The sequence below is a fragment of the Carassius carassius genome, chromosome 30, assembly GCF_963082965.1.
Source record: "Carassius carassius chromosome 30, fCarCar2.1, whole genome shotgun sequence".
Lineage (NCBI taxonomy): Eukaryota > Metazoa > Chordata > Actinopteri > Cypriniformes > Cyprinidae > Carassius > Carassius carassius.
In genome coordinates this window covers 12,890,694-12,916,020 of record NC_081784.1, presented here as the reverse complement: position 1 = coordinate 12,916,020, position 25,327 = coordinate 12,890,694, and the positions used below count along the sequence as shown (strand labels likewise).

At 39.9% G+C, this 25,327-nt stretch overlaps 1 protein-coding gene across 8 annotated transcripts in view; it reads right to left on the bottom strand.

Moving 5' to 3' along the window:
- Positions 1–25,327, bottom strand: part of LOC132110662 (regulating synaptic membrane exocytosis protein 1-like) — a 42,567-nt gene that overhangs the window by 9,646 nt on the left and 7,594 nt on the right. The window contains exons 6-21 of one of the 8 annotated variants that reach the window (XM_059517457.1): positions 23,728–23,774; positions 23,513–23,628; positions 23,299–23,429; positions 23,011–23,182; positions 22,744–22,897; positions 10,085–10,298; positions 9,912–10,007; positions 9,392–9,454; positions 5,915–6,025; positions 5,567–5,656; positions 4,742–4,819; positions 3,875–3,946; positions 3,662–3,727; positions 2,349–2,461; positions 2,126–2,235; positions 37–197 (exon numbers count right to left, since the gene is read on the bottom strand). In XM_059517457.1, coding sequence (XP_059373440.1) covers positions 37–197; positions 2,126–2,235; positions 2,349–2,461; positions 3,662–3,727; positions 3,875–3,946; positions 4,742–4,819; positions 5,567–5,656; positions 5,915–6,025; positions 9,392–9,454; positions 9,912–10,007; positions 10,085–10,298; positions 22,744–22,897; positions 23,011–23,182; positions 23,299–23,429; positions 23,513–23,628; positions 23,728–23,774 — 1,794 coding nt within the window. Of the gene's footprint in view, positions 1–36; positions 198–2,125; positions 2,236–2,348; positions 2,462–2,942; positions 3,336–3,661; positions 3,728–3,874; positions 3,947–4,741; positions 4,820–5,566; positions 5,657–5,914; positions 6,026–9,391; positions 9,455–9,911; positions 10,008–10,084; positions 10,299–22,743; positions 22,898–23,010; positions 23,183–23,298; positions 23,430–23,512; positions 23,629–23,727; positions 23,775–25,327 lie in introns of those variants that run through there. The other 7 variants (XM_059517459.1, XM_059517460.1, XM_059517461.1 and 4 more) reach the window with 7 other exon arrangements.

Sequence of the window (25,327 nt, the reverse complement as noted above, 5' to 3'; positions counted from 1 at the left end):
CAACAGTCCAGTGTGACGCTACACCATGCATCTCACCTAAGGTGACCCCTGGGTCGTTCTGATTGAATGGACATGTAGCTGGTGCTACTGATCCGCGAGGCACTGCTGGCGCGAGAGATGGCTGACACATCACTGACATCACTGTCTGAGGACTTATGGGACACATTGTCACAGCTCCTTCGTTGCTCCTTATAAAGCTAGTAGAATGAAATACACAACAAATTAAAGCACACATAAGTTCTGAGCATTCTAGATTTTAAAAACAGTTGTTGTGTTGCCAAGGTGTTGGGATGGGACTATACACGTTCAAACGGTTTGGGTTCAGTGTGATTTTATAGGTTACTTTTTTTATTTTTTAATGATTTCTTAAGGATCATATGACACTGAAGACTGGAGTAATGGCTGCTGAAAATTCAGTTTTGCCAACAGAGGAATAAAATACAACCCGAATTCCGGAAAAGTTGGGACGTTTTTTAAATTTTAATAAAATGAAAACTAAAAGACTTTCAAATCACATGAGCCAATATTTTATTCACAATAGAACATAGATAACAAAGCAAATGTTTAAACTGAGAAAGTTTACAATTTTATGCACAAAATGAGCTCATTTCAATTTTGATTTCTGCTACAGGTTTCAAAATAGTTGGGACGGGGCATGTTTACCATGGTGTAGCATCTCCTTTTCTTTTCAAAACAGTTTGAAGACGTCTGGGCATTGAGGCTATGAGTTGCTGGAGTTTTGCTGTTGGAATTTGGTCCCATTCTTGCCTTATATAGATTTCCAGCTGCTGAAGAGTTCGTGGTCGTCTTTGACGTATTTTTCGTTTAATGATGCGCCAAATGTTCTCTATAGGTGAAAGATCTGGACTGCAGGCAGGCCAGGTTAGCACCCGGACTCTTCTACGACGAAGCCATGCTGTTGTTATAGCTGCAGTATGTGGTTTTGCATTGTCCTGCTGAAATAAACAAGGCCTTCCCTGAAATAGACGTTGTTTGGAGGGAAGCATATGTTGCTCTAAAACCTTTATATACCTTTCAGCATTCACAGAGCCTTCCAAAACATGCAAGCTTCCCATACCGTATGCACTTACGCACCCCCATACCATCAGAGATGCTGGCTTTTGAACTGAACGCTGATAACATGCTGGAAGGTCTCCCTCCTCTTTAGCCCGGAGGACACGGCGTCCGTGATTTCCAACAAGAATGTCAAATTTGGACTCGTCTGACCATAAAACACTATTCCACTTTGAAATAGTCCATTTTAAATGAGCCTTGGCCCACAGGACACGACGGTGCTTCTGGACCATGTTCACATATGGCTTCCTTTTTGCATGATAGAGCTTTAGTTGGCATCTGCTGATGGCATGGCGGATTGTGTTTACCGACAGTGGTTTCTGAAAGTATTCCTGGGCTTATTTAGTAATGTCATTGACACAATCATGCCGATGAGTGATGCAGTGTCGTCTGAGAGCCCGAAGACCACGGGCATCCAATAAAGGTCTCCGGCCTTGTCCCTTACGCACAGAGATTTCTCCAGTTTCTCTGAATCTTTTGATGATGTTATGCACTGTAGATGATGAGATTTGCAAAGCCTTTGCAATTTGACGTTGAGGAACATTGTTTTTAAAGTTTTCCACAATTTTTTTACGCAGTCTTTCACAGATTGGAGAGCCTCTGCCCATCTTTACTTCTGAGAGACTCTGCTTCTCTAAGACAAAGCTTTTATAGCTAATCATGTTACAGACCTGATATCAATTAACTTAATTAATCACTAGATGTTCTCCCAGCTGAATCTTTTCAAAACTGCTTGCCCCCGTGCCAACTTTTTTGAGACCTGTAGCAGACATTAAATTTTAAATGAGCTAATTAAGTGGATAAAAGTGTAAAATTTCTCAGTTTTAACATTTGCTACGTTATCTATGTTCACAATTAGAAAACGATTATTTGAAATTACGTTTTTTTCTTTTACAATAACATAATAATGTTAATCAAATTAACATAATAATGTCAATCAAATTAATCAAATAAAAGCACCCTCGTCGAGCTTATGACACCTCTCTCTCAAAAAAAAAAATCTTACCAACCCCAATCTTTTAAATAGTAGAGTATATGAATTCGCACTCACCTCTCGTTTATTCTTGAGCGTCCTCTCCAGATCCTGGCTGGTACTAGAGGGAGCTGGTGTTCGGAAGGTACGTACTTTCATTTGCCGCGTTCGCTCCTCTGAAGCAAGCGCTAATACATACACGATACACAACAATATGATGCTAATTATTTCATATTCTGCATATTTACTCAAATAAAATTTGGAAAAGTAACCAGTACAAGTCAACGGACAATGCCAGTACCTTGCTCTACATTGCTGCTTTTGGCGGGGACTTGGGGAAGCTGTCTGACCTTGCGTGTCGAAGAAGAGTTGGCTGTTGATGAGGAAAATGCAGGGCTGGTGTGTGGCTGCACCCTGATGGAGGAGACAAAACGAGAGAGAGAGAGAAAGAAACAAAAAGAGCGAAGGAAACTTTATTTAGTACAAAGATGTTCAATATCATCAAGCAGTGTGGACCAAAATGCAAACTACTGTTTGAACAGTAGTAGTACACATTTTCACTAAAGGGCCACGAAATCTTGATCGGATCCATGTCTGCATGATCGGGACACATTATTACTCAAATCAGATTATGTATTATTGCAAAGAGCCATTAGGAAAGCAAAACAAGTACAAGAGTGGAAGGTGTGAAACGATGGAAGAAAATCGTGGTAAACTGTGAAAGAGTGACAAACACAGAAAGCTGTGGACAGGTAATGTAGTATGAAAAGCAGCAACCACACAAAAGATTTAAGAGAAAAGAGCAAAATCAGCAGAAATTATAGCATTGACAAGGCTTTTTGTGTAGGATGGGTTATTCACAGCAAGGCTTCTCAGTCCAGATCAGGGTCAGCACCTTTCCATTTGGGGTGAGCCTGGGGTTGACTCCCTCACGGATCACCTTACCCAATGGAGGCAGCGATACCCTCTTCCTGCGTGAGGCCTTTAGAATGGAGGTTTGCTGAATGCTGCAGGTCAGTGCAAATAGCAACATACAAGACAGAATATAGGAAAAATTAAATTAATGCGTCAAATCATAGATGATAAAAATGGCGAAAAAGCAACAAAGTATTTGCAAAAACTGGTGGAGAAATAAAGTGCGAATGTGTGAAGAAATAATGTGGATGAAGCCAGTGCCGCATTTCCCTGTAAAAGTTCAATAACCCAAACAAAAATATATACACAATGTAGTATACAGTATGATATAATAAAATATACAGTATATAACAAGGTCCAAATTTAATGTTTGCCATAACTGAGTGGAGAAAAACATATTATTAGTTTTTATATTTATTATATGCTTATTATTGAAAGGAAATAAATTCTTTGGCAGTTTTATTTTTTAATTTTAGGCCCTTAAATATAATATCTAATATAGAAATGGTCAAGAACAACTGAACAAAAAAATATTAATCATTAAAAAAAGTACAACTTTTTTTTTCAGTGTGAAATAAGCTTTATACAGTGTGAAATAAGTGATTTGTGTCTAAAACAGGTATTGTATGGACACACAGGACTTAAAGTACAATCAACAGGCAATGACACAGGGACATGACATGGTTTGATAAGTCTTACCGCTCACTGTCAGATATTTTCTTGCCAAGTTTCTGACAGCTAGGTTTGTCCAGAGTTTTCAACTGCCTGCAAGATGGAAATGATTGAGGCGAGATAGAAAATAAAAGAATAAGGAATGGATTCACTCAGGACTGGATGGACATTGAATGAAACATCTGTCTAATAAAATGCCACGATGGAGATGGACATGTTACTGGTCCAGTGCGCCTGTACCTCTGTGCATCTGGCTTTGCACTGAGGTGGTGTACTGTCTCCTGAGCGGGGAACATAGCCTCCAAAACCCAGCTGATTCATAAGATCACATCAAACACATGTGAGTGGCATGGACACACAGACACAGACACACAATGACACACTGTGGAATGATGTTAATGAAGCATAATTTCATTACGGCTGAATCATGCCACTTTGGTTAAGTGGCTAGGTACAAAAGGAAAACATACAATAACATGTACAGTAATTTTCCCTGAAAACAAAACCTCTCAAATGATTACAATTTCAGTTAAAAACAGAGAAAATAAGTGAAGACACATGCAGTGTCCCCATTATGTATTTGGTCACTTAACATGTTTGAATATCACAGCATTAAATATATCGGCAGACAAATGATTTTACTTATTTGTGATATGTTTTGCCTATATTCTAAATTCATACATTTTTAAGAGTTAATTTACTTTTTGGGTCACAGTGAGACTGTATCTAAATAACTGCAGGAAACAGTATAAAACTGTAGAAGATAATAACAACGGAATAAATTATAATCTGCAGAAAGAGTTTAGATAAAAAGGACTAAAATAAAACCTCATGAAATCCAGAGTAACACAACACACACATTTCACACCAAAAAAGCCACAAGTCACCACATTTTTAAAGCTACTGAGCTGCTAAAAATCTACAAAACACACTAGCGATCACATTTTTGAGCAGTAAGATCATGGGGTCGGGTCACAACAAGCTATGGGTCAGAAGCTACAGAAGGCTGGGAGGGTTAGCTGCATCTACTACCCATGGCAGAGGGGGGACGGACAGGTTAGAAGAGCAGAGGGGTTTAGCAAAAGGACTGGAGGACAGGAGGGATACCTGTCGTCTTCTGGGGAGGCATGCTGAATTAGGATCCTGGGGCTCATGGGTCTGGTACGGGGCAGAGACTGGGTGCTCCTGCGTGAGTGTGTGCGTGTGTGATCCACAAACACCCAAAGAGTTCAAAGTGGAGATGGAAGAAACATGGGAGGTCAATATAGAGACCGTGGCAATGATCATCTCAAACATACAAGAAGATGCACAGATTCAGGGGACTAATTTTTGACAATTCTCCACCTACAGTGGTTGGATTAATGTTCCCAAAAACACAAAACAAAGCTATCAGGCCATAAGAGTCACTGGACGCTAACAGAGCAGTGCAAAGTGGGTGACCCAATGTTGGTATATTACTTTGACATTAGCATTAACATAGAATCACACTGGGTTTTATTCACTAATAATTGCATATACAGTAAGTGTTCTCATTCTACAGTATGTGCTCAGAAAAATTTAATAATCAAAGAATCCTGGGGGGGGGGGTGCAGCATTTGTGAGCTTAAGCATAATAAATCCTAGCATAGCAACCCCAAACTTTTTAAATGTATGTTTATTTATATAAACAATACATTCAGCAAATTTTATGTTTTGCATAAATGCAACAAGGATTTATATGTGTTTTACCTTGATCAAAATGTTATCCTAGAATGCACATTTTGCACACTGCTTTTAAGCAAAACATATTGTGTATGTGTGTTGTGTATGTGTATGCACAATAGTAAATAAGACCCAGTGATTGTTGTGTTCAAAGGGCATAAAGGAACATTCTAAAAGTGTCCTAATGGCAAATTCAACAAAACTGAAATAATCCAATTCAAAATAGTGTACCTGTCTCGTTCAGGTGAATTGGAATTAGAACCTGGTCTCAGACAGTTGGTACTAGCGCTTCTAACCCTGTCAAGAGAGGACTGTAGATCACTAGGGTCACAACATGCCATCCAGTGGAGAAAGAAGAAGGAAAAAAGAGGAAAGGAAGATGACAAAGAACAAAAAAGTTAGGTCCAAAATAAAATAAAAAGCAAACCTGTAAGAACTGCTAAAATGGTGAGCGAGATAATGGTTGAACTTTCTGCTAATGTTCTGAATGAAGAGCTGCTGGATGTTTGTGTGTGTGTGTGTGATACAAATATATATATATATATATGGTTTTCAGGGTTTACATGTTTGACCCCTTACCTAATGGTGATCTTGTCTGTGAACTTAAAAGCTTGGTGTGTGACTGTAGGTTGTGTGCCAGCGACAACAGATAGCCATGACTTTGACTTAAGGCATGCAGGACGTGTTGAGCTGAACACAAACAAGTGTAAACAAAAGCAAACACAAGTTACAGAAAGAGAAAACATACTGAAAGACAAAAAAAAACCCCATTGTAAAATGTAACCACACAACAATGTTTTCTGTGGAGACTTGTTGGATGTTTAACACTGGTCCAACCATGGGAAAGGAAATGCTAAAGGAAAGTTTTCTCCAGAAATTATGGACCTACTTGGTTTGGACAGACAAATAGGTTGTTGCTGGAAACACATCCCATTGCGCCTGCTTAGGACATGGCAAAAGATGTTTATAGCTACCAGTGATTTAGTGTCTAACTCTTTAAATAAATTATATCTTTTAAATTACAGGTGCTACTATAAACATCCACAGAAACCGGAACACAACAGTCAAATAGACAACACTCACATTTACCGGTACCTACCCATCTTAACACCCAACAGTGGCAGATTCCCATAGGATTGTCTTTATTTTTACATTTCCAGCTGAATGACTGCAATACTATATACTATTACTATACTATACTGTTTGTATATGATGAGGTTGACAATGCAAATATGCATGGTCCCCACAAAGGACCATATTTATGGTCCCTTGTGAAAAAGTACACTTTTATTACCTTTTTTTACACATATTTATAAAAAGAGTACTTTATAAAAAGAGCACTATTTCCAGAAATAATTTTCTTTAAAAAGAATAAACTTAAGTGTGAACTGGATGTGTTTTCACACTTAATTGCATGTTAATTGCAATTCAATTAAAATTATGTTATTGTGGTGTGGTTTCAATTTATATTACATGCAATTACTTTAACCCACTTAAATAAGACTGAAGCACATTACATCCAATATCATAAGTACTTCTACTGTGTTTGAAATATGAATGAGTAAATACTGTGTCAGACTTTACCAATGATAAATATATATATATATATATTTACCAGCATACTGTATATTGCATAAGCTGATCCAAATTAAAAGTTCTCTGGAGATCTGAGTGAGTTTGAGCATCTCAGATGCTTTAAAATCCTCTTTAACCCTCTGGGCTTCTTCGGGTCAAAAAAGACCGAAACCATGTACGTTTTAAATTTTTAAATTTTTTTGCTTCATCGGAGGGGGATGAAACTTGGTGACTTTTGTTGTATTACCTATGTGAACACACAAAAAAATCAAGGAGATGATTCTGATATGTTAAAGGGTCGTAAAAAAAAATTGCACACTTAGCTTCCTACGGGTCAAAAACGACCCACATAGGAAATGAATGGGAAATACAAGAAAATCCGAAAACTCAGAGAAACTTTGGTGGTACAAACTACAGATCAGCCACTGTGCAGAAAAAAAGTGTACAGCAATGAAGGGGTGACACTCTAAAACATCAAGAGTGCAAATAAGACACCCTCCCCCCCACACACACACACCCACACACACAAACACACACACACACAGAGAAATTAACTGGTAAGACTGAAACAGCAAATTTTGCTATATTTTACTATATAATCATAATAACTCCAAAACTATAGCAAGGAGAGTCAAAAGGTAGGTATCGTTTGAAAGAACTCTTTTTAAATTTTTCAAAAATATAAATTAGATTACATTTAGACATTGTCCTGCAGAGAAATTGCGGATAAAAGACAAAATATATATATAATTTGTATTATGATTTTGCATATCTTTCTTATTTGTCATGGAATAACTCAGGAAGGAAATAAGGTAGGAGGAAAATTCTTTTTTAGTGAAGTCCCCCTACATGTTAGCTGCATCTGGATAAAAAATAATAATAATTTGGATAAAGGAATCAAAAGTTACAGCATTTGGAACAGAGATAGCCTTTTTGTACAGTCTTTGACGCCCCCTCATGGGCAATTGTTTCTCCATGAAGAATATCTAGTCATAAAAGCAATAGATTATGTTAATTTTAGGCTCATTGTAATTGTAATAATATGCTGTAAAAAATGAAGTGCCATTTTCAATGATCTGTGAATGTTTCATGAGCTGTATGATGTTTTTGACACATTGCAGTACATTATTTTATAGATTATGAAAAAAAAAGAAATTGTATTTATCACCAAATAACTCAGCAATACTTAAGATTTTTTCAAAGTGGATACATTCACTGTAAAGGTCATACCCTAAGCTTTCAAATGACATCAACTTTGTGTTAATCAAGGCAATATTTTTGAAAAATATGGTAATGAATATTTTCGCAGCTAGGTGGCGCCTGCTGGCGGTACACTCGGTTTTAGAGGGATTACTCAGCACTCGTTAAGAGTTAATAAATGTGATTAGATGCATTAAAAAGCTGAGATCCTAAGCTTTAAAATGATATATAGATTGTGTTGTTCCATTCAGTGGTTGCTTAGTAATTCGATTTTTTTTCTTTCCAAATGGGAATAAAAAAAAAAAAAAAAAAAAAGCTATGGCAGCCTATAGGCGGTTACAGGACATTACACACATTTATTATATTTTAAAGCCACTGGATGGCGCTCTTCTCACTTGAATTTTTTTTTATTTTAGGCCTGCACTCTATTTTGATGTGCAATGGTGCATTTATTGAAAAAAAATTAAAATTAAAATAAAATAAAAATATATATATTAATTCTAATGGAAAAAATTGCTCATAAAAAATATATAATTAATGCAAAGTATCATAAAAATCTTTAAAAATTCTAAATAATATACAAAAAATATTATTGAACAAAAATATATTTGATTGGTTTTCCTGGGAAAAAAAAAGTTACATTTTTAAGGCTTCGGTCTTTTTTGACCCGGAGGAAGCTAAGTGTAACCCATTTACGAAGAAGCCCAGAGGGTTAATCAGAAAGGATGCCATGGCTGTGTGGCTGTGTGTTCATCTTTTGCCACCTTACCTGTAAATATCCTGATGAATTCCACTGACTATTAAAGGCATCTTGGAAGGCAAAGTGCTACTGTGCTTAGATGAACTCCAGCCAACATTACACTAACATGCAAGCATTCAAAGTGGAAACAAAAGATGTATCAAAATCACAGCTGTTAGTCCACTCAAACAGCAAAGGAATGTCAAAGGTCACTCATGCAAACATGCAAAGATCAGTCCAGAGGCAACTCCCTCATTCTAGATCATCTATTTTTCTGTCAAACATGCTCGTAATTTAATCGAGGTCAGTAACGAACGGAATACAAATAAAGATGTCAAAATGACACTTGAGCAGAATGAGATTGTTATTTCGAGAAAGCGAACGGTTGTCATGATGACCTATTTGTCTTTTAGGCTGAACTCCAAAAGCACGTGAAAAGTTCCGCTTGTAATGTTTCTTGTCAACTTGTCAATATTCAAGTAATTTGAATATAACAATGGTATAAGTCACAGACTGGTGGTTCAATTCTGCCTTGTCTTTACCTTTGGGTGTGCAGACACTCTGCGCTTCTACCCCGCATTGATCTGTTTATCAAGATGACCTCACTGCAATTACCATGGAGATGGAGGACACATGGGAAAATTAACAAAACAGACCAATAAACAAGCAAACATAAAAAAAGAAAGAAAAAAGCGCACCAGTAAGTGAGTTAGAAGAGGAAGGGTAACAACCTTTAAAGCCAGAACAATACACAAAGGTTAAAAAAGAAGTGTCTTCCTGTACGATCATCACTGTCCATACAAACCCTTGTCTTTTCAAAGACAACCCTTCCATGAATCACTGGTGGTTTGGCTCTAACCCACCTTCTGAAAATGTTGTAAGGCCTTTGTAGGTTAGCAAGTCTCGAAAACGTTATTCCTCTTCCCAAAAACTAATTTGAAAGGCATTCCAGAAACATTACTTTTATGGAAGGAAATGAAGGCACATGGAAGTGGTTATTCTTTCAACACACACTAAGGCACACTTGTTCACACTTGCTTGGGGTCACAAATTTCTCTTTACCTGTCATCTACATATTCTCTCTCTTGCACACGGGCACGGTCGTGGTAGCGTGTTGGGGAACGGGATCGCCGGCTGTGCTGGACCTCATCCAGACTCCTTAGAGAGAAAAAAGGGTTTACTGGAGGTTACAATTATTTGATAAATTATAAATCTAAAAATAGCTAGGGACATACCTCTGTGCAGGGACATTGGCTGGGCGGGACCTCCCCCTGCCCTCTTCATCTCTGTGTGGGGACACGGACCGTGAACGATACTGAGTTTGCCTTTGCTGATCTGGAACCTCTAATGTTGTCGCCCGGTCTCGGCCTCTGTCTCTGTCTCTGTCTCTGTCTCTGTCTCTGTCTCTGTCTCTGTCCCGTTCTCTTTCTCTTGATCGGTTTTCTGTAGCTGGGATGGCACAAAGACAAAAATAAAAAAAAACAATTAAGAAAAATTTTTGAAAGCCTGTCTAGAAAATTCAGATTTTGCTTTTGCAGTCATTGGTCTTGGCAAATCACATTCCCCATGTTAGAAACTATCCCTCCCAAAAAAGAACAGACATAATGTGTTAGACCATATCTTAACAAAACATGCCACACAATTAAAATACCTTGTTCATTGTCCTTGTATCTATTTTTGAACGATGTGTGCTTTTGACAGTTGGAATGTCCATTTGAGTCGTACAGATATATATATAGAGATATATATTTGACTGATTTGACTGGTAGTGTGTGTATATATATATATATATATATATATATATATATATATATATATATACAAAGTGAAACATAACAGACCAATATTGGCTTAGTGACAAAAAATTCATTAAATACTTAAAAAAAAATTACTACCTCATTAAAAAAGAATTTTTTTTGAAATTTTTTTCTTCTTTTTTCAACAGAAATTCACACCAGTTTTTTTTCAATAAAACCACAGAATATATACTAAACGTATAATATATATATAAACGTATAATGTAATAAGTATAAATAGTACAGAAAAGTAAATGTAACTTGTAAAAAAATTCAAGGGTGCCCCCCCCCCCATTACCAATTACAAAAAAAAACAATTACAGTGTTGCTTATTACAGTACTGCATATGTGGTTTGGAGAATGAAGTCAAGGTATGTCACAAAGGCATTGTACCACAAAGACGTGTCATTATTTAACTTCTACCATGCAGAGGCAAATTAAAATGTTTAGTACCACCAAGAGGAAGCAGTCCTGTTTACTAAATCTTTTTCCTCATTTTCCCACTGTGATCATGCAAATGTGATAGAGTGCATTATGCTGCAAGTCTAAATTAACTATACTACAGAGAAAAGAACTGGAGACAGAACACACACATTTTAGATAGTTAATGTCTCCCCATACAGAAGAATCACCCCTTCATATTCATTTTATGCACTTAATAGTACCAGGATAAATAGTTTATTCGTATGGGATGAATGAAACATGCCAGATGTGTAATGATAGTGATCAGTGAATTGTCTCCAGCACAACAGCGGTGACTTCCAAAGGAAGGGAAGGCCTGCTATTGGTTGCTTCTCTCTTTTGGGGTACTCTAATGCACAAAGTACAGAGAAGTGCCAAGGTTGGCATTGCCTTGGCCCCTCCCACCCACCTGTGGCGACTTTGCCAATACCATCATAATCAGATTCTGTAATACGCTGCGAGCCTGCACAGACAGATATACACACACATAGATGTACAGACAGACGCAGAGATACAGACGTAAACAAATGCACACAAAGCACTGCTGGAATAATCCATAGTTAGGTATGCAAAAGGTATACAGAAATAACCTAGCATACTAAAATATGTCTTGTGGACACACTGTACCCACGGGCCACACTCGTACACACTAACTCACAGGCAGCACGGTTCAAAATTATACCTCCTTATGTACGTACAGATAAAACGTCTCGGGTTACTTGACTGTAACCCTGTTCCCTGAAAAAGCGGGAACGAGATGCTGTGCTCAATAGCGCTAATGAGAACATTCTTTGTTCGACCGGTTGCGAAGCATGTGTATCAAACACACCAAGAATTGGCTTAAATAACCTCGGTGAAAATGTCATTGATTACGTGCACCTGCAGGTTATAAATAGACGTGAAACGGAAACATCCTCAGGTTACCCCTTTGTCTGAGAGACGCCCGGGCACGTCGACAGTGCGGCATTGAGGCGCAGCATCTCGTTCCCGCTTTTTCAGGGAACAGGGTTACAGTCAAGTAACCCGAGACTTTCCCTATCAAAAGTTACACTCGATGCTGCGCTCAAGAGCGCTAATGGGAACGAGAATACCAACGCCGCCGCACTGTAAGTGTCTGGACCCCCAGGGTTGTGTAGTGTGTGCGCACAAACATCGAAGAGGTCTCAGACATGACTCTGAGATGTCGACTCAAGGACATGCGAGCCCGGAGTAGCATGGGCATCCAAGCTATAGAATCTGACAAATGTGTGCGGAGAGGACCAACCTGCCGCATCACACACTTGCTGCAAGGGTGCACCTCTTACTAAAGCCATTGAAGATGCCACCCCCCTGGTTGAATGGGCCCTAACGCCTAGAGGCGAAGTTTGACCACGCGCCTCGTAGGCTAGGGCAATAGCATCCCTCACCCAATGTGAAATTGTTTGCCTGGTGGCAGCCGCCCCCCGGTTGCGGCCCCCATGGCATATGAAAAGTGGCTCTGACTTACACCACTGGCTAGTGCGGTGGACATATATCTGAAGAGCACGTACTTGACAAAGTAAGTGAAGTCTTTGCTGCTCCGGTGTTGTGAATGGCGGAGGACAGAAAGCTTCGAGAATGACCGGGTGTATGGTCGAGAAAGGAACTTTTGGAAGAACTTTCACTCGATGGGGATTATCACTAGATGGCGCCGCACATGGCTGCTTCAGTGCTTGGCTCTCCAGTGTTTGTACTGTTTTTGTTCGTTTTTCATGTTTTTTGTTTAACAAACACGATCAGTTTCACCAGGGATGAACTGTTGAACATTCGGCAGAACACACCACAAGATCTTTTACCGGATTTAAATTATTCAGACGTTTTACTGAACATTGTTATTGGAGGAGCAGCGGCGCTGATCAAGCGCTTCAGGACGCGCAGACGGGGAAAGCGAGCGGGAGTGATCGTCAGACTCAGGAAGCGCGGATTTCAAACGCCGTTGCCTAGCATCCATCTGGCAAATCTCCGCTCTCTACCTAACAAAACAGACGAACTCCTTCTGCTCTCTCGGACAAATAAGGATTTCTCACACTCTTCTGCTCTGTGTTTCACGGAAACCTGGCTGAATTACGCTATACCGGACAGCGCGCTCCAGCTGCCGGGCTTTCAGCTGTTTAGAGCTGATCGCGAATCAGAATCAACGGGGAAATCGCGTGGCGGCGGGACATGCTTTTACATCAATGAACGGTGGTGTACAGATGTAACTGTGTTAAAGAAGATGTGCTGTCCTGATCTAGAAATGCTGTTTGTCAACTGCAAGCCGTTCTATTCGCCGCGGGAGTTTCACTCGTTCATTCTGGTGAGTGTTTACATTCCTCCACAAGGGCATGTGAGCTCAGCTTTACAGAAACTCGCTGATCAGATCAGATCAGACCAGAGACAGTAATATACTGGATCACTGTTACACCACAATGAAGGATGCATATCACTATGTTCCACGAGCAGCTTGGGGACGTTCTGATCACTGTCTGATTCATTTTATACCATCCTACAAGCAGAAACTTAAATCTGCTAAACCTGTAGTAAGGACTGTGAAGAGATGGACCAGCGAAACAGAGCAGGATTTACAATCTTGTTTTGACATCACTGATTGGAGTTTTTTTTTTGAAGCTGCTACCACCGATCTGGACGCATTCACAGAGACTGTAACATCCTATATTAGTTTCTGTGAGGATATATGCATTCCTACCAGGACTTATTTAACATTCAACAATGATAAGCCATGGTTTACAGTAAAACTCAGACATCTTCGTCAGACCAAAGAGGATGCCTACAGAAATGGGGACAGAGTCTTGTACAATCAGGCCAGGAACACACTGAACAAAGAGATTAGAGTGGCTAAAAAGACCTACACTAAAAAGTTGGAAGACCAGTTTACTTCCAACGGCTCAACTTCAGTGTGGAGAGGACTGAGAGCCATCACAAACTACAAGACACCATCCCCTTGCACTGAGGCTAATCAATGACTTGCTAACGACCTGAATGGCTTATCTGAAGGACATCACTGGACCCTTACTGGACCCCCTGCAGTTTGCTTACCGAGCAAACAGGTCCGTGGATGATGCAATCAACATGGGATTGCACTTCATCCTGCAACATCTGGACAAAACAGGGACTTATGTGAGGATCCTGTTTTTGGACTTTAGTTCAGCTTTCAACACCATCATCCCAACAACCCTCCAGACCAAACGGACCCAGCTCTCTGTTCCCAGCTCTATCTGTCAGTGGATCACCAGCTTTCTGACAGATAGGCAACAGTTAGTGAGACTGGGGAAATTCATGTCAAACAGCTGCTCCACCAACACTGGTGCCCCTCAGGGATATGTTCTCTCCCCTCTGCTCTTCTCCCTGTACACCAACGACTGCACCTCTAAAGACCCCTCTGTCAAGCTCATGAAGTTTGCAGACGACACTACAGTCATCGGCCTCATCCAGGACGGTGATGAGTCTGCTTACAGACAAGAGGTTGAGCAGCTGGCTGTCTGGTGCAGTCTTAACAACCTGGAGCTGAACACGCTCAAAACAGTGGAGATGATCGTGGACTTTAGGAGAAACCCCCCTGCCCTTTCCCCACTCACCATCATGAACAGCACTGTGACTGCAGTGGAGTCATTCAGATTCCTGGGAACCACCATCTCTCAGGACCTGAAGTGGGACAATCACATTGACTCCATTGTGAAAAAGGCACAGCAGAGGTTGTACTTCCTTCGCCAGCTGAGGAAGTTTAACCTGCCACAGGAGCAGCTGAGACAGTTCTACTCAGCCGTCATTGAGTCTGTCCTGTGCACTTCAATAACTGTCTGGTTTGGTTCAGCAACAAAATCAGACATCAGAAGACTACAGAGAACTGTTCGGACTGCTGAAAGGATTATTGGTGCTCCCCTGCCCACCCTTCAAGAACTGTATACATCCAGAGTGAGGAAAAGGGCTCAGAAAATCACTCTGGATCCCTCACATCCAAGTCACCCCATCTTTGAACTTTTGCCATCTGGCCGGCGCCTCAGAGCCGCAAATACCAGAACAGCAAGGCACAAGAACAGTTTCTTACCCCAGGCAATCTACATCATGAACAGTTAAATGTTCCCCACTTATACTTATGCAAAAAATGTGCAACATCCTTATATTTATTTGTTACCCCTCCATCCTAGTACATCCCTGCATCTTACTCAATCCTATTCCATTATCATTTATAGCACAATTGTTTATACACTTATTTATTTGCCTAATTTTTTTTTTGTGTGTGTTGTTGTCATTGTGTATTGGAAGCTTATGTCACTATAACAAATTCCTTGTATGCGCAAGCATACTTGGCAATAAAGCTCTTTCTGATTCTGATAATTAGGGTGAGGATGCAAAATGACTTTGACTCGCCCAGGGGCAAAATCTAAGCAGGATGGCAGGACTGACAAAGCCTGTAAATCCCCAATTCTCTTTATGTCAATGTCAATGTCACCTTTATTTATATAGCGCTTTAAACAAAATACATTGCGTCAAAGCAACTGAACAACATTCATTAGGAAAACAGTGTCAATAATGCAAAAATGATAGTTAAAGGCAGTTCCTCATTGGATTCAGTTATGTCATCTCTGTTCAGTTATATAGTGTTTGTGCATTTATTTGCAATCAAGTCAACGATATCGCTGTAGATGAAGTGTCCCCAACTAAGCAAGCCAGAGGCGACAGCGGCAAGGAACCGAAACTCCATCGGTGACAGAATGGAGAAAAAAACCTTGGGAGAAACCAGGCTCAGTTGGGGGGCCAGTTCTCCTCTGACCAGACGAAACCAGTAGTTCAATTCCAGGCTGCAGCAAAGTCAGATTGTGCAGAAGAATCATCTGTTTCCTGTGGTCTTGTCCTGGTGCTCCTCTGAGACAAGAGTCTTTACAGGGGATCTGTATCTGGGGCTCTAGTTGTCCTGGTCTCCACTGTCTTTCAGGGATATAGAGGTCCTTTCTAGGTGCTGATCCAGCATCTGGTCTGGATACGTACTGGATCCGGGTGACTGCAGTGACCCTCTGATCTGGACACAGACTGGATCTGGTGGCCACGTTGACCTCGGAACAAGAGAGAAACAGACAAATATTAGCGTAGATGCCATTCTTCTAATGATGTAGCAAGTACATAGGGTGTTATGGGAAGTGTTTCCGGTTCCGGTTTACCTAATTAATGCAGCCTAAAAATCCTTTAACGGATTTGGATAATAAAAGCATATTAGTATGTTATGTGTATGCCAGGTTAAAGAGATGGGTCTTTAATCTAGATTTAAACTGCAAGAGTGTGTCTGCCTCCCGAACAATGTTAGGTAGGTTATTCCAGAGTTTGGGCACCAAATAGGAAAAGGATCTGCCGCCTGCAGTTGATTTTGATATTCTAGGTATTATCAAATTGCCTGAGTATTGAGAACGTAGCGGACGTAGAGGATTATAATGTAAAAGGAGCTCATTCAAATACTGAGGTGCTAAACCATTCAGGGCTTTATAAGTAATGAGCAATATTTTAAAATCTATGCGATGCTTGATAGGGAGCCAGTGCAGTGTTGACAGGACCGGGCTAATATGGTCATACTTCCTGGTTCTAGTAAGAACTCTTGCTGCTGCATTTTGGACTAGCTGTAGTTTGTTTACTAAGCGTGCAGAACAACCACCCAATAAAGCATTACAATAATCTAACCTTGAGGTCATGAATGCATGGATTAACATTTCTGCATTTGACATTGAGAGCATAGGCCGTAATTTAGATATATTTTTGAGATGGAAAAATGCAGTTTTACAAATGCTAGAAACGTGGCTTTCTAAGGAAAGATTGCGATCAAATAGCACACCTAAGTTCCTAACTGATGACGAAGAATTGACAGAGCAACCATCAAGTCTTAGACAGTGTTCTAGGTTATTACAAGCAGAGTTTTTAGGTCCTATAATTAACACCTCTGTTTTTTCAGAATATAGCAGTAAGAAATTACTCGTCATCCAGTTTTTTATATCGACTATGCAATCCATTAGTTTTTCAAATTGGTGTGTTTCACCGGGCTGCGAAGAAATATAGAGCTGAGTATCATCAGCATAACAGTGAAAGCTAACACCATGTTTCCTGATGATATCTCCCAAGGGTAACATATAAAGCGTGAAGAGTAGCGGCCCTAGTACTGAGCCTTGAGGTACTCCATACTGCACTTGTGATCGATAGGATACATCTTCATTCACTGCTACGAACTGATGGCGGTCATATAAGTACGATTTAAACCATGCTAATGCACTTCCACTGATGCCAACAAAGTGTTCAAGTCTATGCAAAAGAATGTTGTGGTCAATTGTGTCAAACGCAGCACTAAGATCCAATAAAACTAATAGAGAGATACACCCACGATCAGATGATAAGAGCAGATCATTTGTAACTCTAAGGAGAGCAGTCTCAGTACTATGATACGGTCTAAATCCTGACTGGAAATCCTCACATATACCATTTTTCTCTAAGAAGGAATATAATTGTGTGGATACCACCTTTTCTAGTATCTTGGACAGAAAAGGGAGATTCGAGATTGGTCTATAATTAACTAGTTCTTTGGGGTCAAGTTGTGGTTTTTTGATGAGAGGCTTAATAACAGCCAGTTTGAAGGTTTTGGGGACATATCCTAATGACAATGAGGAATTAATAATAGTCAGAAGAGGATCTATGACTTCTGGAAGCACCTCTTTTAGGAGCTTAGATGGTATAGGGTCTAACATACATGTTGTTGGTTTAGATGATTTAACAAGTTTATACAATTCTTCCTCTCCTATGGTAGAGAATGAGTGGAACTGTTCCTCAGGGGGTCTATAGTGCACTGTCTGATGTGATACTGTAGCTGACGGCTGAATGGTTGCAATTTTATCTCTAATAGTATCGATTTTAGAAGTAAAGTAGTTCATAAAGTCATTACTGCTGTGGTGTTGGGAAATGTCAACACTTGTTGAGGCTTTATTTTTCGTTAATTTAGCCACTGTATTGAATAAATACCTGGGGTTATGTTTGTTTTCTTCTAAAAGAGAAGAAAAGTAATCGGATCTAGCAGTTTTTAATGCTTTTCTGTAGGATATGTTACTTTCCCGCCAAGCAATACGAAATACCTCTAGTTTTGTTTTCCTCCAGCTGCGCTCCATTTTTCGGGCTGCTCTCTTTAGGGTGCGAGTATGCTCATTAAACCATGGTGTCAAACTGTTTTCCTTAACCTTCCTTAAGCGTAAAGGAGAAACTTTATTTAAAGTGCTAGAAAAGAGAGAGTCCATAGTTTCTGTTACATCATCAAGTTGTTCTGAGGTTTTGGATATGCTAAGGAATTTGGATACATCAGGAAGATAACTTAAAAAGCAGTCTTTTGTGTTAGAAGTGATGGTTCTTCCATACCTGTAACAAGAAGTAGAATTTACAATTTTGGCTATATGAATTTTGCAAAGAACTAAATAATGATCTGAGATATGATCACTTGGATGAATAATTTCAACACCATCAACATCAATTCCATGTGACAGTATTAAACCTAGAGTATGATTTCGACAATGAGTAGGTCCTGAAACGTGTTGTCTAACACCAATAGAGTTCAGAATGTCTATAAATGCTGATCCCAATGCATCATTTTCTGAGAGAGGAATCCTTTAGAGAGGTAATGGCCATGAGAAAAAACATCTTTAGAGCCAGAAGCCTGTCAGGCGCTGATTCTAATGGTTCGAATGGGGGGCCAGCCAACCCTTCGAGCACTATGGCTATATCCCATGAAGGGACCGTAGCTCTAGTGGTTGGCCTCAACCGCTTAGCCCAACGAATGAAGTGGGCGACTAGAGGGTGCTATCCCACAGAAACCCCGTCAATCAAAATGTGGCAAGCCGAAATAGCGGCCACATAGGTTCTGAGAGTACTAGGGCCTGTGTCTGAGACAATTTCTCTTGCTGAAACTCCAGTACTGAAACAATTTGGCAGTGAGCTGGGTCTACATGGTGTGTCATGCACCAGTCCTCGAAAACACGCCATTTGAGGGCATACATTCTTCTAGTGGAGGGAGCCCTAGCACTTAGACTAGTTTCTATTACATTTGCTGAAAGGACAGCATCTCTTAGTTGGTCCCTCTCAGGGGCAAGACGTGAAGGTTCCAGAGCTCGGGCCGGGGATGAAATACTGTCCCCTGCGCCTGAGAGAGAAGATCTCTCCTGATCGGAATTGGCCACGGCGAACCGTCGAGGAGGGATATTAGATCTGCGAACCAGACTCTGGTCGGCCAACGGGGCGCTATCAGTAAGAGGCGAGACCCCTGTTGACGGACCTTGGCCAAGACTCCCGGGAGCAGAGCAATTGGAGGAAAGGCGTAAAGACGCAGTCTGGGCCATGCATGGGCCATCACGTCCAGATCCAGGGGAGCTGGCTGAGTCAGAGAGAAGTAGAGGGGACATTGTGTTGGCTCCTGTGTAGCAAAGAGGTCCACCTCTGCTTTGTAAAATCTTTCCCAGATTTGACTCACTACTTCGGGGTGGAGTTTCCATTCCCCGTGTGTCACAGCTTGTCTGGACAGCAAATCTGCTCCCACATTCATATGCCCAGGAATGTAAATCGCCTTGAGGGACAGGAACTTGTCCTGTGCCCAAAGCAGGACCTGCTGCGCTAACTTGTTCAAGAGGCGCGAACGCAGTCCGCCCTGGTGATTTATGTAAGAGACTACTGATGTGTTGTCCACCCGCACTAGGACATGGTAGCCTCTCAACTGCTGGAGGAAGTATTTCAGGGCCAGAAATACAGCCTTCATTTCGAGGCAATTGATGTGCCATTCTCGAAGATGACCTCCCCAGATCCCTTGGGCTGGACGGCCATTTAAGACAGCTCCCCAGCCCATGAGGGAAGCGACTGTCGTTAGCAACTTGCGACGACAACACGGACCTAGAGTGGGACCCAAAGTCAGAAACCGGGGTCTGAACCACATAGATAGGGTATGAACGCGTAACCCTTATTTACCTCTGCGGATTGGCCCTTGGATGAAATCCCCTGGCTCTGAGCCACAACTGAAACGATCTCATGTGCAGGAGGCCCAAAGGTATCACCGTGGATGCAGCTGCCATGAGACCTAAAACTTTCTGAAAGTGATGAACTGTGACTTTCTGGCCTAGCTTTATGTTCTTTAGGGTGTTTAGAATGAAATTTAGAAGAAATTTATCAAAGGCTTCTGCGTGTCTCTTGGTCTCCCTGAACCTAGTGACAACTGTATTCATGGAATCGCCAAATAGGCCAGAGGGCGACACTGGGGCATCAAGGAGGAACACTTTGTCTCTATCCTTGATGCCTGTGAGGTTGAGCCACAGATGTTTCTCCGTGGAGACCAGTGCAGCCATAGAACGGCCAATGGCACGGGCCGTCTGCTTGGTCGCACGAAGAGACAGATCTGTGGCTCGGCGTAGCTCTGAAAACGCTTCCTCACTAACACTCCCGCCCGTGCTCAGGTCCTTCAGCAGGTCAGCCTGGTATACTGCAAAACTGCCATGGTGTGCAGGGCAGCACCAGCCTGACCCGCTGCTTGAAATGCCTTCCCCACCAGAGATGATGTTACTCTACACGGCTTGGTGGGGAGAGTTGGCTTTTTAAGTGAGGATGAACTCCCAGGGGAGAGATAGCCGCAAGCGTCTCCTCGACCTCAGGCATCGCCACATATCCCTGCGCCTTAGCACCCACGATAATCGAATAAATTGACGTCGTGGGAACCACAATACGTGAAGAATAAGGCTTATTCCATGAACGGGATAACTCATCATGGAGATCTGGGAAAAAGGGGAGAGATCGATGTTGGGATCTCCCCACTGGCCACCTGACAAAAATCTGTCATCTAACCTAGAGTGCTTAGGGTTCTCTTCCTCTTGTGGCCAGTCTAACTTAAGCCTGGCCACCGCATTAGTCACGACCTTGAGAAGCTCCCCAACCGCTTTGTCATCGCGCGAGGAGCGCTCAGAGGAGGAATATATATATATATATATATATATATATATATATATATTCTCTTTTAAACTAGACAGTGACACACACAAAGTGGTCTCGAAGACAAAGAAACCAGAGGATGTTTCCGTTTCACGTCTATTTATAACCTGCAGGTGCACGTTATCAATGACGTTTTCACCGAGGTTATTTAAGCCAATTCTTGGCGTGTTTGACACACGCGCTTCGCAACCGGTCGAACAAATAATGTTCTCATTAGCGCTATTGAGTGCAGCATCAAGTGTAGCTTTTGATAGGGAACAGACCTGAAAAACTTAAGACAATGTCAAAAATATTAATGAAACTGGATGAATTTCATGACCTTGACCTAAAAGATATGTTGAAGTTTAACTAATGTTTGATGATTGACTTTCACCTACTTATATGTAGTTTAGTAATTGTGAAATTATGATAATTTCTCTGGCTTGATTTAACATTTTAGGAAGTGAAGGCAATCTTCAACTATTTTAATCGAATTTCCCACATCCTCTTCAGCTTATGGCAAATCTTGTGAAACGCTGAGGGGGTGAATTCACTAATCAATTATGCTACACAACTGAGCAGCATTTCAATGCAAAACTCCAAAGTACCAAATCTGTATATTAGAATGATTTCTGATGGATCATATGACCCTGGAGTACTGAGATTTCAAGTGAAAATTCAGCTTTGCCAAAACTTAAATAAACTAAATTTTAAAATGCATACAAATTGAAAATAGCAATTTTAAATTGTAATAAAATGGCACAATACTACTTTTTTTACTTTATTTTCGATAAGAAAAAGGCAGCCTTTGTGGGCATAAAAGACTATTTTTTTTAATAATACTGTACATAGTTGATACAGTACTGCACTATGCATATTTAAATTAGGCCACCTACTTTCTATGCAAATGAGTCTAATTAACTTTTACCATCATTGAACAATTGATGGTACAAAAATATGTGTACATTTCCTGTTGATCACGGAGGCTGTAATTTATCAAATTATGATCAAGCAATGTGGAAGATTATGGTGGTTGAGAGAGCTCAGCACGCTGCAAATGAAAAAAAAACATGAAAATATAAAAAACACCAGCAAATTAAATTTTTGTTAAATAATTTAGCCAGCTTACATAATGTTTCACAGTTACAGTAGGCTAATTGTATATTCCTTCAGCTTATGTAGGCTAATAATATATAAAAATGCTAGGGAATCATATGATCAGGATGTTAAAACAAATAAAAATCTCACCTTTCAGAGTAGACACTAAAGCGTGTCCCAGCCAGGTTCGTCACTTGTTGCGGTTCCCTTATACATTTCCGGTGTGGTCAGTGCATATTTGCTGCACGTTTCTGTATTTGATTGAGTTGCAAGTTGCATTTCTGTATTTGATCATGTTTGCAGCGCATGTGTTGTCAAACTGATGAAGATGTTTTCTTAACTTGCTGGCGTTTCTTTCTATTTGCAGGTTTTTTTTGTTTTGTTTTTTTGCAGCGCCCTAAGCTCTCTCAGCCAACATAGAAAAGTGTTAGAATTGGACACATATCCAGTTATCAGACTAAATTCCTCCCTATGAGAGAATAAGCACTTAAACGCAAAGTGATTCTGTGAGTTCAACCAATTTTCAGATCACATCCCCACCAGTGAGGCCTTCCACTTACGCTGCAGCTTTTTGGTGGGTGTTTCAGTGTGTCCGTGTCTGCGGGGAAGGTATGGCGACGGGTGCGGCAGTGGGATGGAAGAGATGTCATGTGCCTGCAGCCTGTACCAGTGAGGCTTATCATCCAACAGGGCAGTCTCCAGCTCGATTAGGATCTAGGTTTAAAGACAGGAGAAACCACAGACAATCAGGTGTGACCGTGTCCGAATGTTTTCCCAGAGCAATTCATGTTGTGAATAAATGCACAAAGTTTACATATGCTTCATACTTCTCCCAGAAAGTCACTCTCCTCATCTTGCATTCTGGGTTGGTCCCACACAGTAATCTCCAGCATGTGTTCTCTGAAATCCCGGCGATGGACATAAGAGTACACAAAAGTCTGGTTCCACTTGGGCTCCAGACTTTTCTTCACTGTCTTCGTCCTTCTCTTGCTCTTATCACTAAAGTAAAACAAATATACACATAAAACATTACAACGAGAACATTAAACCTTGATGCACATATAAGCAATGATCAAAAAAAAAAAAATCATACATTTATTGGAAAACCTACATACCTTCTATCAGGCAGGAAGTACATTTTGACATAGGGGTTTCTGGGTCGTCCATCCGATCTGGGTGGCAGGTCTGAAGCCTGCAATATGTTCACTATCAGCTGATGGCCGACCTTATCGTACCACATTTTCACCTGCAAGACATAAAAACATAAACAGCTAATAAACAAACACTCAGCATTGTGAATGTACACTACATACATCGGTATGTACTGACCGACAGCTGTCCAGGCAGTAGCTGAGGGGCATCTCTAAGACCACTTGGGCTGGAAGGGGACAAGACAGATATAGAGGGTCTTTCCATCTTCTGTGACTCGAAGGAACTTGAACCTGCTGTAGAGGGACAAGAACAAACAAGTTTTGAAAACTTCTGAGTAATGCTTGCATATTAAAAAAGAGTGATTAAGAGTTCACATTTGATTCAGGACATACTAGATTCTAACGGAGGGTGTGATGTTTCTGGTATTCGTGGTGTATCACTGAAACAAAAAGATCACAAATCCATTCATTAGCTGTCAAGTACACTGCTACTCAAAAGTTTGGGTCGTAGGATGTTTATAAAAGAAGTCTCTTATGCTCATCAAGGCTGCATTTATTTACATAAAATACAGTAAAAAGTAATAATATCATAAATATTACACATATGAAAATAACTAACTATAATTTATTCCTTTAATGGAAAAATTACATTTTCAGCCGCCATTACTCCAGTTATCAGTGTCACAATATTTTGCTGAAATCATTGTAATATGCTGATTTAGTGCTTAAGAAACATTTCGTATTGTTATTCGTGTTGAAAACAGATCTGCTGCTTAATATTTTCTGCGGGAAACATTATGCACTTTTTTCAGGATTCAAGAATAAAAAGTTCAAAAGAACAGCATTTATTTGAATAAGTAATAATATATTTAATAGAATTTGTAATATTATACATGTCGTTATAAGCACCTTTGATCCATTTAAGGTATTCTTGGTGAATAAATAATTTCTTAAAAAATAATAATAATAATTAACTGACTCTAAACTTTTGAATGGCAATGTATTTAGGCATTTAAGCCACATTTAATTTCTGAATATTTTGCATTATATAAAAAAATTCATATATGTGACCCTGGACCACAAAACTATTCATAAAGGTCAATTATTTTGATTTAAAAGCTGAATAAATAGCTTTCCATTGATGTATGATTTGTTAGGACAGGACAATATTTGGCTGAGATGCAACTATTTGAAAATCTGTAATCTGATGGTGCAAAAAAAAAAAACTCCTTTAAAGTTGTCCAAATGAGGTTCTAAGCAATGAATATTTCTAATCAAAAAATAAGTTTTTATATATTTACAGTATGAAATTTACTAAATATCTTAATGGAACATAATCTTTACTTAATGTCCTAAGGAATTTTGGCATAAAAGAAAAATCTATAATGTTGACCCATACAATGTATTTTTGCCTTTTGCTACAAATATACCCCAGCGACTTAAGACTGGATTTGTGGTCCAGGGTCACATATAGTGTCATTTATGAAGAAATATACAGCACAAACATGCATTTGAAGTTTGTTATGTGCTAAATGATAAAATCCTATATAAATTGCTCAAAATATATTTTGATGAGCTGTTTGTTTTCAAAAAAGCTCCATATATATATACAGTCTTGCCCAAAAATATGGACACCCTTGGTAAATATGATCAAAGAAGGCTGTGAAAATTAATCTGCATTGTTAATCCTTTTGATCTTTTATTTAAGAAATTCACAAAAATCTAAACTTTCAATGGATAATAAGAATTTAAAATGGGGGGAAATATCATTATGAAATAAATGTTTTTCTCTAATACACATTGGCCACAATTAAGGACACCCCTAGAAATTCTTATTAGTAAAATAACTCTGAAGTATATTCCCATTCAAATTCACAATTTTGAGTACTCCAGGGTGATTATGAACATGAAATTATCCATCCATTGCTTCCTGTTTGACAGAGATATAAATGGGGGGAAAACAAAGCCCAAATGCCCTAAATCATCCATCACA